Genomic DNA, 12805 nt, shown 5'->3' on the forward strand with positions numbered 1-12805 from the left:
TATATAATTGAAGTTATTAATAGTTGTGTAAAGCCTTATTCTGACCTTCTGTTGGATGCGCCACGAATCGATTGAATACCACACCTAGTCCCAACAAAACTTTAAGGAGTGAACTAAGAACAAATGCATGGCATCTATCTGGGTAATGTTTTGCACGATAGAGGGCAGCACAGTCTATTGTAAATACTACGGACGTCAAATACTTTGATGTGACATTTACAGAGACGGTTAGTTAGGTCACGTGGTTTTAATTCAAGGAAATTAGTGACTTTTTTTCGTTTTATTTCTATTGAGATCTGTAATATAGAACATCGTGACTGACATCTAACACGAGACATGTCTGCGTGCGTCTGTTTAGTGTGCTTACTGCCAATCACGCTGACAGCAACAATTTCAAGTGCGAGTTTGAAGACAGATTCTTGCTGCAACATAAAAGCTGGTGTGTGTTAACTTCGGATAAATAAACAAGGCGAACAACCAAAAAGACATCATTGCAAATGGCGATTGCCATAACGCCTCTTTGTACGTTAATGTCGTTAACGTGGTACGCCTTCATCCAAGTTCGGTTTCTGTTAGTTTTTTTTGTTATAATGCCAGAGGAAGACATGAATTGCTATTAATGAGTCTCTCTCTGGTTTACTGCATTAAATATTGCCTTTATGTTATGTTAAACACGATGTATTTAGTGTAAATATATAAATAAATACAACAAAAATAAAAATTATCACTATTTTTAAGATCCCTGTGGAAAAGGTGTTTGCGTCCATAGCGGTAGACCACCGGAAGAAAGATGGCTGTAGATTCGATTCGACTTGCCGACTAGAGGCCTGAGCTTGCATAGCTCCGTCGGTAGGAAAGTTCTTTCCTACCATAACTCTTTGGTAGGAAAGAACTGGGTTCAAATCTCGACGCTTAAGACCTTTTAACGTAACGTCAGTTACCGGGTATTACACACAGATGTCGGGATTTTACGCCCGGAAACTCGGGTTTTCGTTCCGCAAAGTAGATGAATTGGCCAAAAATAACACGCGCCATTTGCAAACACAATCCTTTATCCTCATAGTCATGACTCAAAATATATTGATGGACAGGGGAGCTTTTTCTTTATAGTTGTTCACTCTGTTCTCAAGTGAGTGATCTTTGACACTTGTTCGCTGTTTTCCCCTGATGCCTTTGAACTTATCGAAAGGCGTGTGCCCAGCTATCATTGACGACTATGGGTGGAGCCTAATTGGTCCCCGATTTTTCTTAAACATAGGAATAAGAACTTCCCCCTTCGGAAATAAAAAAAAGGCTCTATAGCATTTATATCCTCTGCAGTCTGAAAAAAGTGACAATTCGCGTCGAACTATGCATTGTAGCAAACCCTGCCATGTATATTTTTGTCAGCCAATACAGCCTATACTGTCATATAAAAATAAATCGATTCATACAGGTGTTTTCTATTAATAATGTATGCCAAAAAAATCAAGCACTTTAAAAAAGATGTTATTATGTGATGCCCTATCATTAGCTTTTTTCATTCGCGATAAAAGAACGCATCATCGAACACCAGCTGAGCATGACGCTGTCAGTCGATGTGAGGATGTCAAGACGAGCTAACACCAAGGGATCAAAGGATGTGCGAAATCTTGGCAGATGAAAACAGTCAACCATGAGTTGGAAGTCAGCGACAAGATTAAAGGGTTCGTGATACGCTGCAACGAGTCGCAAATCCCTTTTCCGATTGGACAGGTGAGAATAGTGGATGCCCGGGAAACATCTGATGCATGAATAGTCGGGATGTTCTCTTTGAATCTTTGGTCTTGAAGGATGAACGCCAATGGATACATCGCACGGTTCTGCATAACACGCTTCTTATGCCGTAACAATTCTACGGAGCAGACCCGCCTCTTTCTACGCAATGCACGGTGTCGTATCGCAGATGCTGTTACCAGGATGTCAGAAATGATTCGGAAAACCTGGAAATCGAAACCCTGTGTCGACCGGTCAGTTCAATGGAACGCCTTTGGGACAACGGACTGGCGGTCATGTCGAAGGAAGAATGAGTCCACATATCTGTTTGTGTTCGCCTAATCGGTGGACAGCATGTATGGAAGGGTAGAAATTGTGATCAGGGAGAAAGGAGGTCCCATTAGTTGTGAGCGTAATGAATCTGATCTCGCATCCATCGTAGATTGACGTAGAAGTGTTTTCCTCCTCATAAGATAAACCAGTTGCTTAGTTAAACAAAGAGCTGAATGTCTTCTGTGGATACGTCATGAAAATAACTGAATTGTATCTGTCCAAACTCATCGTCATTAAACCTATTCTTCGAGTATGTTAGTGTTAACACAGAGAGAGAGAGAGATCAGCGCAGTGTAGACGGCAAGTATAATATAATATATCACGATAAAATCATGACACAACCATTATTTCATGAAGGGAATTAATTTCTTTAAATTTTATCCGGTAAGCCAGCATTTTATCTTAATAAATGCGTTTAATTTTTTTAAATTAAAGTCGAAGTAAAAACTGTTATCCTTATGTAGCTTTTAGTTAGTTTCCCGTTTTATTTAAAATATTAGCGTAAGTTATTTATTTTATTTATTTTTATTTTTTTCAAATTTCAGTCACTTGCTTATGCTGCCATCTAGTATCGAAAAAAATTAAATCCCTCTCTACTATAGCTGAACGTTAATATTATACGATGTAAGATAACAATCCCAAGATGTAAAAGACACAAAATTTTGGCCGTGAGAGAGATTTAAAGTAAAATTTTATATAACGGAAAAAAGAGACGCATAAAGGCAATGGCTCTTACCATAAGTTCATTATTACAACATGAAAAAAGTATAATAATTCTGTCAATGCAATAATTTTATTCCCCTTTTCTATACATTAATAAATATTAATTTATTTTTATTTATTATTAATATTAATTAATATTAATATTATTAATCTATACGAATTGTAGTATTGTAATACCAATTCCATTTTTGTAATGGCTTACAATTATTTTTTTATTGCAGCTTTGATGCAGAAGATGGATCTCCTCAGAATCGCAACTTCCTCGATGCCACCAGTCCTTCGTCAGGACTGGTCCTGCAGTCCTTGCCGCAGAGGAGGGAATCATTTCTGTATCGATCCGACAGCGAGTTCGAGATGTCCCCCAAGTCCGTCTCTCGTCATTCTTCTATCGGCAGCGAGCCGTAAGTATCATTAACCAGCCTACTTCCATCGTCACTCGGTAGATTGTAGCGAATGAACACGCTTGAAGGGGGGGTTTTCGACATGCACGAGACCAGAATTGGCAACGGAAAATAGCGAAGCCATCACACGAAATCGCCTTGAATGAAGGGAATATTTAAAAATGAAAATAAAAAATTAAAGTTGGCTTTGGGCTGGCCAAGGATTGAATGAATGAGGAGTTGGTTTGTAATAGTAGGGTGGCCTACTATTAAGTCACGAAGGGGATTTAAATGTTTAATTACTTTTCTTTTTAGTGCACTGAAATACAGAACCTGGAGGGTTTTTTTATTAGTTACAAAAAAAAAAACTTAAATTCCTTTCACCTTGACTTACGGGCCATCCTGTATGTGGAACTCTTACTTATCGCGGCATTCAAGTGACTACGACTTCCACGCAAGGCCAAGTTCAATGCGTGGGTTCAAGTTAAGAAACGGAATGTCTAGGCTGTTGTGCAGAACACGAGCATCATCGCTCTAAGATGGACCTTTAAATGTTGGTTTAATCTATCTAAAGTTAAGAAGGAGTTCTTAATGCTTGAAAGACCTCCTCTCCCTTCTTCTGTTTATGCTTCTATGAAGTTTGCTGAAAAGGGCTCTCCCCTCTGTCGAAATTTCGACCATGAAGTAACGAGATCCTTCTCATAAATCCAAATAACAAAGCTGTAATCTTGTGTCATTAAAGTACGGATCTCTCTCTCTCTCTAACCTAATCCTTAACTTAGAAAAAGAAGTAAGACAAGGCCAGCCTGAACGTAGCAAGTCACCCCTATCCTCTTCTCATTTATACATCTTTCCGACCCATTTTTAAAACCAATCCCATCTTTCAACTTCAGACAAGCAAAGCTATTCAACATATTTACAGTTATTCGACGGTAAGCCTTGTTGTATAATGTAAGCATTTTCTAGACGACTAGAAGAGATCCACAACCATTTTTCCCTTTAGGTGTGATGGTCTTTGTGATTAGACTCGGTACTAGAATCGGAGAAGAGTTGCTCGTGTGGCACAACAGTGCAATCGTGTTGTGATCCAACTTTAATACACGCACTCGAGAAAAACCATCTCGTTGCTTTGTGTAATCTCCACAAGCAGCTTCTGTGAATTACAGAAGCTTCAGGTGAAATGTTTTCGATTTAGATAATTGTCTAAATATTTTTAGTGTTGGTAGATAGTAATTAGATCCAAAATAATCAACATGCTTTGAATGCTTTAACATCCTTTTTACTAATTAACGACCACGGAAGACTTTTAAATTCTGCTGGTTAGTAACTGTAAGATGATGCAGACTCCAATCAGCTTGCATTGCTTTTTTCTAACACCATTCCCAACCTCTTTATGTCCTTACCCTCTTCTGATCGTGCACTCCTTATGAGTCTCATGGGAAGCCTGATTGCCTTGATCAATAAACACTCGGTGTGTGTGTGTGTGTGTGTGTGTGTGTGTGCACTCGGTGTGCGTGTGTGTGTTTCCTCATTTGCCATGATTAGAATAACCTTTCACAACTAATAAGAGGATTAAAAAATGTATGAGTGCCGATTATCATATGAAGAACTGAAGCCGCTCGTTTTGATCATTAAAATTCATTACGTGTAAATACAGAATAAGAAGAAAAAACATACTTGGGTAATATCCCGATGAGCTTCATCATTTACGAGCGAAACAAAATTTTATAATTATCTATTATGTTTACCTCGTGGACGTTTTTAAACTGCGTGATCTCCCTGTTTTCATAACAAGAAGTCGTATTGCACAATTGAAAAACAACACTTATTAATGATTAAAACACGTGATATTTTTATTCTCGTAGTTTTGTTCAGGCAAATATTTTTAGCTTTTTTTTTAGATGCTTGTCACCATCTGAGGGAGATTTAATTCTGAAATACGATCCTTTCTTCGCTCTTCAAAGATGTTTACTCGCTCCATCCATTGGTATTATTTCAATTTATCAGCTGGGACAGCATCGAAAGTGGTGTTTTGCTACCGGCCTGTACACGAGCCTTATCGTGTCTGATAACGGTGTTTATCAGGTGCAAACTTCAGCTGTTTTCCTGATACCAGAAATACTAGGATTTCGTTTGGTCCTAAATGTCATCGCATGAGTCAAGTACATCACAAGAGAGATTAAGTATTGATCTAAACAGATACACGTACAGCGGGAGCCACTATGATCACTGTAAACATAGATAATGGGGCCAAGGATCACGAAACAGTCATTTATCACCAACCAATATTAACGCCATCTGGTGATAAATCGTTTAACTACAATAAAATGAGATCAAAGCTACTGAAATCTGGCAATTCTTCATTCTAAACGGCCGTTACAAGAATGGGAGACTTCCCCGCATGACACACAAGCTCAGCAGGGAAGCTGCATTTAGAGAGTACTAAAATTTTGCAAGCCTTGACAGAAAATTAATTTATTTCGTACAGTCTCATTCTACGGCATTACGCTTGAGGAAAACTGAATGCGTCTGTAAGGAAATAGAATACATATTAGAATTGTAATTAGAGCAGTATAAATCTAATTAAACTCACGTAATTAGTACAGCAGTGCATGAATCAAAATTTTCCATTGTAGAGAATCATTCATTAGTTACAATGGAATTAAATCAAAGCGGTTCTGTAGGTTTCGGCTAATTTTAAAATGTATTCTCAGTGTTAAATACACAAAGAGAAATGCTAAAAACCCAAGAAATATTTTAAGTCCCTCCTTAATGTCTTTTAGATATATTATTGACCGCTGTGATGTTTCTCTTTATACTCAACAATAGTTCCCGGACATAACTATGACGTAACAATCAACTAATGATTATCGTAATCTATCACGTGGTTTCTGCTGTTTTTAATGTGCAGTTTCTCGACGTAATTATGTTGCGCACAGACGGTAGTTCCACAGTGAAGGGAACTGAACTGCAGCCAAATGTCAGATGTGACAGCAACACTGCTTCTTACAATTTGTAGCGGAATCAAATCATTTTATGCTGCTGATAATTCCCCATTTCTCAGTGAATGTCATTACGCATGCTCCGTATAGCTATTTATACCCTGCTGGTAATACTCGGTGCTAGCGACACACACAATTTCCTCGCACAATTAATTTGACGTCATTGCAATTGGATAGTTGTTCCAACGCTGCATGGGGTACCTCGTGAAATGATTTGCCTAAATGGCGAGATGCGAACAGCGCTTCCCTCACACTAATCAGTGTGAAAATTAGGAGAGAATGTTAATGAGAAATTTCGTGATATGGAAGAAAAAAATACGTGTTAATTGGTATTAAAACTCATTATAATGGAGGAACAATCCGGGAAAAAATGTTTTTTTCCCTCGAAATGGGGGGGGGGATTTACAAACAAGACTTTCCTCATTCAAAAAGAACTGTTTCGCCATCAATAAAGTTTTTATCTAGATAACATCTTTTCTTTCTGCTTGTATTTTATGTAACGTGCAATGGTTATTCTTTAGCTTGGCGCATGCGTGAGTGAGCATTTGTTAAATTGACTCGCGCAGTCAGAAGCAGACGCCTATACGCTAACTTGTACATTGTTGCAGCCATGAATCTGTTCAAAGTTTGCAGTAATGGATTTGTTGTCTTCTCTCATTGCGTTCCTACTTGGCTCGTTGCCCATCATTCGTAGGCTGCACTTAATTATAGGCTGGAGTTCGTCTCTACATCTGTGCGGGAGACTGCATGATTTCGTTTGAAAAATTTAGGAATTAATTACACCGTAGCCAATCTTTTCGTTTATTTCTAATGTTTCTCTAAGTTATTTTTTTGATTAGTGATACACGACGATAAACCCCTTTGCTGACTAAACATAGTTCGCATTGTACATTTATGTGCTGCCATCTATCAGCTAAGAGAGGAATCACACAAATCAATTCGCTAACTATATTGCATATCTTTAATTGTTTGTTTTTATCCGAAAATCATCTAAACAATTAGAATAAAATTACTTTAGATGCTTTAGTTGATAATGCGTCCTTCTCAAACACTCGAGACATAAGAAAGATAACATATATCACAACTACAGCATTAAAAAGAAATAAAAAATTGTAATTTTAAATTTATCTTGATAATCTGCTAGTGATAATTTCTGACACTAGATGGCGATATGTCTTTTGCGGGTTAACTCCACTTTAATTGGAACTAGTGCTGCACAATAATCCCAATTCCACCCGCAGATAAAGTTCAGCAGAAACCTGCTTGTTACTCCAATCAGAATAACGGATTCCTCGCTTCATTTTACGGGAATAGACACGTGACAAAATCAATCGGAGCTCGCAAAGAAATCCCACAAAATTAAGCCTTTTCTATCTCTGTGTGCTCAACATTGCCTCAAGCAAATAAAATATCAGTACAATGGAATGAAAGTTCTGCGAAACTGGTTTGCTCCAGAAAATCCATTTCACATTACTCCGATTCCTTTTGTCAATTTTCTTAAGAGCTGGTGGCGCCATCTATCGAGAAACATTTGAAGTCAGGTATATCCAGTCCCCATTTTTTTCTTCATCAGCCACCACGTTTGCTAAATTAATTTTTTAATATATTTTTTGTTTCCTTCGTGATTTCTGTTTAGTTTTTGCAAATAAAGCATTTGAAACTCTTGAGTCGGCGATCTCGACAGATTTAAGAAACTCAGGGAGGGATGGAGAAGAGAAATAACCCAATGCCCTATTGAATATTTAGATTCTTTTTGACATTAATTCTTCATTAAAATATTCATGAGAAGAAAAATTAAAATATTCATTATGAACCTTAAGGCGACTCGCGTATCACTCGGTTTCCCCTGGCAATCCTCATAAAAACACGTCCGATATTTTAATCGTCCATCGCTCTCGGGGTTTTAACATATTCAGCGTGATGGTGTTTAGACTCTCGTGCCTTATCATTAAGCTTTAAGCACGGCTCCGAATAACTGCAAATAGAATGATTAGCAAAGTACTTTGTACGCAGGAAGCCATTAAAGCGAGTCCCAAGTGAAGATTTTTCAATTAGTCTTTCTCTAATTATGTAGCATTTTCGCTTTTCATACCTTTAGATCGATTTATTCTTTCTTAGGTTATAAGCTTCCAACGTTTTATTTTTTTATTATTAAACGATGGATAGATTGCTTGAGAATTGAAAGTAAGATGTTTGACTTTCGTTGTAATCTTAAAGTGTCATCAGTGAATTGGAATAAACTTGTAGGACTTCTTGGGATCACTTAACTCCTGCAGTTTATCACCAAGGCAAAAATTAATGGTCACGAGAAAAAATGGTGTATGTACACTATTGACAAAAATGATGGGATACCTTCATTTTTTCCCGAAGATGCTGAATGGTTGCATGAGATACTGAAGATGGGACTTGATTTAGACTCCATCAATAAAAATGCGATGCTAAACAAGGTATCCAATAATCCGACAGGTAGGGAATATAAAAAGATTTAATAGGATAGAAGAGTCTCGAAAGGGCGTGTCTGTTCCTCCCATCATGCATCACGTAGCCTGGAATTCGGGATGTCTACAGCTGTAAACTCACGTCCTCCTTTTCCATGGGAACACTGCTAAAATATCAGCGCCAGTAATGTTTGGAGTTGACCTTGATTGCAATCATTGAAAGACTGATGGAGAGAGAGATCATCACACACGTACAGGCATTCAAAGGGAAAGTCACAGTGTATCGTCCCATCTGTTAAGCGTAGTGACAATGGTCTTATGGCGTGGGGGATTGTCCTGGTAGGGATTAGGATGTGTAGACGTGGCTCAGAAAACATAATCATTTAATATTTCGACATTCTGGGCTGCTCTGTGTTGCTCAGTCAGTGGCGGTTCTGTCGCAGCCTCTTGCTTTAGTATGAACATGATAGATGTGCCTTAGACCCTCATCTTCAATATTGCATAGCTTATCCACGATTTAATCCTAGAACTTTCTTTTGGACTCACGTTGCCAAAGTTCTTCCAAGAAAACAACTTAATCCAAAACAACACATTGCTTTCAAATTTCCGTTGCTTCTGATCATCAAGAATTCACACTAATCCGGATACTGTGAGTACCATCCGTTCTTAGAGATTTCTCTCTCCAGGAAATCTGAAAAAAAAGTCTTGTTTCACCATGTTGGTAGCTCAGCTTTTGCAACACTACGGTAACGTCATTGTTATTCTGTTTGTTTCACTCATTCTTGCTACTGATCATTGTTGTCAGTCCACAGTCTGTTAGGATTTTGCCAACAATGCTTTTACCAGAAAGCTGTTGAAATCGGCTAAAAATAATCATTAAATAATAAACAATTGTACTTTTGACATTAGGCGATTTCTCGAAATGTTTTTTTTATTAATTAGCTTCGAAATACTCTTCAATAAAAGAAGAAATTAGTCACTGAGTAATCTTTAATCATTTAACTTAGACTGGCAATTATTTTTGTTATTTACCTTACAGATGACGCAAGTATTAACAAGTGTTTTTTATTTTTATCGAAGGGAATTATTCAGCCATGATTTCTCAATTTAAGTCGCAGTCGTAGCATCGATTATTGATGCTTAATTATCTCTCAGTTATAAGCGAGAATTGACTCGTGCGCATATTGAATCCCCAGTTTCCAAATAAAATCGTCGTCGTTAATGTATAAACCATCCCTCGACTACGTTGAAAGATACTTCTACTTATTGTTCGCTGACACTGATTAAAATCAAATAAAATATTTTTTTTTGTTATTATGATCCGGTTTATGCAATCCTTAAAAGTATTTGAAAAAAAAATAATAGAAATAGTATTAATTCTAATTGAATGCACAAATGAAAAGTATGTAAAAAAAAAAAAAAAAAAAAAGAGAGAGAGAGAGAGAGAAACTCCGTAGCAGATTCGAGCACTTTGAGAGGATTTTCAGACATGCGCATTTGGTTCATAGGATTGGGATTCGATTTTCATCGCTGACGTGAAAAACGTTCGTTATTATAAAGGATTTTTTTTTTTTTAGTAACTGAAATTGGGTTCTTATACGGTCTCCCCTACCAAATGACTCGAATGGTTTTTCATCCTGTAAATAAACAAACCGACCAACTGATTGATTCCAACAATCAGTGTTGTCAAACATGGGTCAGCTGACTAAGTTGGGTTTTTCCAGGTTCCAAGAGTTAAGACTTAAACGCTTTCACTTACTGTCCTTAAGGAATAAAAGACGTTAGAGTATTTGTTTATTTCTTACAGCGTGTATGTCTGAAGTAAACACTTAGTATTAATAACATTCAAGTAAATGCTTGCGATTACTGTTTAGAAATTGAAGAATAGAAACCATCGAGACTGCATTTTCATTAGTAGTAGTTAGCCCCTTGAATAAGGCTCAATTTCTTTCTTCTTAATCCATTTCTTCTACCTTTTACGGTGTCGAGGTTTCTTATTCTTGCAACCGCATCGAGGATAAAGTGGTTTTAGCCCTATGCCTCCTGGTGTGTGTGTGTGTGTGTGTGTGTGTGTGTGTGTGTGCGTGCGTGCGTACGTACGGAGCCCGTTTGTCTTCTGGGGGGACGAAAAACCCGAGTTTCCGGGTGGAAAAAGCCTTCTACCCCGTACGAAAACTAGAAAGCTAAAACTAGAAAGCTTAAGAAAACTAGCTCCTGAGTGATTTGGTGCAGCCAAGTATACGTTCTTTCCTCCTGGAAACTGGAATTTTACCTAAAAAGGCAGTAAAACTCACCATTTCCAATAATAACATCGGTTGGGCTTAGGAGCACGAAATGGCGTAGTTATTTGCATGCCATAAGTCTAAAATAGTCGATACCCAAGGATTTATCGGCAATGATTAAGGATTGAAGACCGGCTGCTTACCTATTTCCCAAAGTTCAAGCCTAAAGACTTCTGCGTACTTCGTTTAGAAAATAAAGTTTTTTACTTACCCTATGGAAGTCAATACTTTTCCACACCCTTCATCGTAATGTATTCGTGTTGCAATTTTACTGCTAGAGATGCAATTGGACCTGCCAAAATAAGCTGAAACCAAATTATATAAAACTTTTGATAGATTTGGTAACGAAAATATAAAACGACGTTTTGTTTTCAACAAAGATTTGGAGTCGAAAACCTGAAATAGTATTCTTAAGACTGGAAAGCTTGCAAAATCCAATAAACGTTCTTGTGCTGCCATCTATCATCCAAAATGCGAAACCTTTCCGCAAAATAAATGGAAGAGCTAAAACATAAATCAAACAGCGAAGAAAAATTCTTTGATTTATAGAACCCTCAAGGAACATAAATTCAAAATATTCTATACACAACCGTGACTTATTATCCTAAGTTCTTACAACAATTGTTGTAATAAAGAAATGACGTCATAAATATTTTTATAAAATTACGTGATCTTTGCGTATGATTCCTGCTTGGCATTTTTTTCAAAAGCATTTTCAACCTTAAGAGGTTTAAAATTTAAAAATATTTTGGAAATATAATTTTCTTTATAAATAGTATTTTTTAAATTAATTCTGTGAATTTTTTAAAATTAATAAATACTGAATATTAAATATTAATATAATTCTGCCTTTTGCTTGAAATCGAAAATTATAATTTTCACAAAATAAATTCCAGTAATTTCTGACATCCGTTCTATTGACGTTCTAAGTCTAAATTATTTATAGAAAAAGAAAAAAATATATGAAAGAAATTTCTGAATATCTAAAGAGGAAATTTATTTTAAGAAACATACACGGAAACGTCTGAGATGTGCTCAGGCTTTCCCCGCATCAAAGCTTACATCGATGATTAAGATGCATTCGGTTGGCTCAGTTTAATTAAAACCATAAAAGAGGTCGCTTTATCGGTTTCTAAGGTTGATTATTTCTTCAAGAATACAGAAAAAGATGAATGCATTGCGGTCGCTATTGAAAGAGGGGAAAAATTCGTTTTAATTAAAAAAAAAAAATGGCATTGATATTCTCAGGCTATTTATACATTCATAACATTTTCGTGTATGGCACAGGATGTGTTTGCCATTGATTAACTTAATATTAAGAATACGTTCCGTAAACGATGGACAATTTCAAGGTGATCACAACTTTTCTATCCAATATTTTCCACAGCGACACTTTCTTTCAATTTTAGGGCAGCTTAATCTCGGGTGCCGATAGATTGTGATAATTACGTACAGTATTTGTTCGTCCAATTATCCTTCCTCTAATAAATACAAGAATGTGCGAAAAAGTAATCCTAGTACGTATCTAGATTTGAATTATCCTGATCTAATTTCGTCAACCCTCGCCCATTCGTTTTTCGGGTGTGGACTCGATCTTTTCGATTGGACACAATTTTTATAGCTGGCACTCGCATCATGACTATTATCATCATTAATAGTACTCGTGTATGTCTCAAGCCTACTTTATTATTTTCACGATACCGGCGTTGACGCTCTCGATAGCTTAAAAATTTATTGTGATCTGTAAGCGTCTTTCTGGCGTATTCATTCTTATTGTTAACTTTGAGTAAGGAGACGGGATCGTGTTTCACAATCCCTGACATTATTAAAAAGACCACGCTTTAAGCTCAGCGTCAAAACCTGTTTTTTCTACTTGGGAATAAACCTGGGTTCGAATCCCATGTAATGTGCCG

At 36.9% G+C, this 12805-nt stretch overlaps 1 protein-coding gene across 5 annotated transcripts in view; it reads left to right on the forward strand.

Moving 5' to 3' along the window:
* dnc (phosphodiesterase dunce) overlaps positions 1–12805 on the forward strand; it is a 188445-nt gene that overhangs the window by 122078 nt on the left and 53562 nt on the right. For all 5 annotated transcript variants that reach the window (XM_090410771.1, XM_090410774.1, XM_090410773.1 and 2 more), the window contains exon 2: positions 3012–3191. In XM_090410771.1, the coding sequence (XP_090266897.1) occupies positions 3012–3191 (180 nt within the window). The remainder of the gene's footprint in view (positions 1–3011; positions 3192–12805) is intronic.

Source organism: Typopeltis vanoorti, chromosome 20, assembly GCF_054136105.1.
Source record: "Typopeltis vanoorti isolate ZY-2024b chromosome 20, IOZ_Tvanoo_1.0, whole genome shotgun sequence".
Classification (NCBI taxonomy): Eukaryota; Metazoa; Arthropoda; class Arachnida; order Uropygi; family Thelyphonidae; genus Typopeltis; species Typopeltis vanoorti.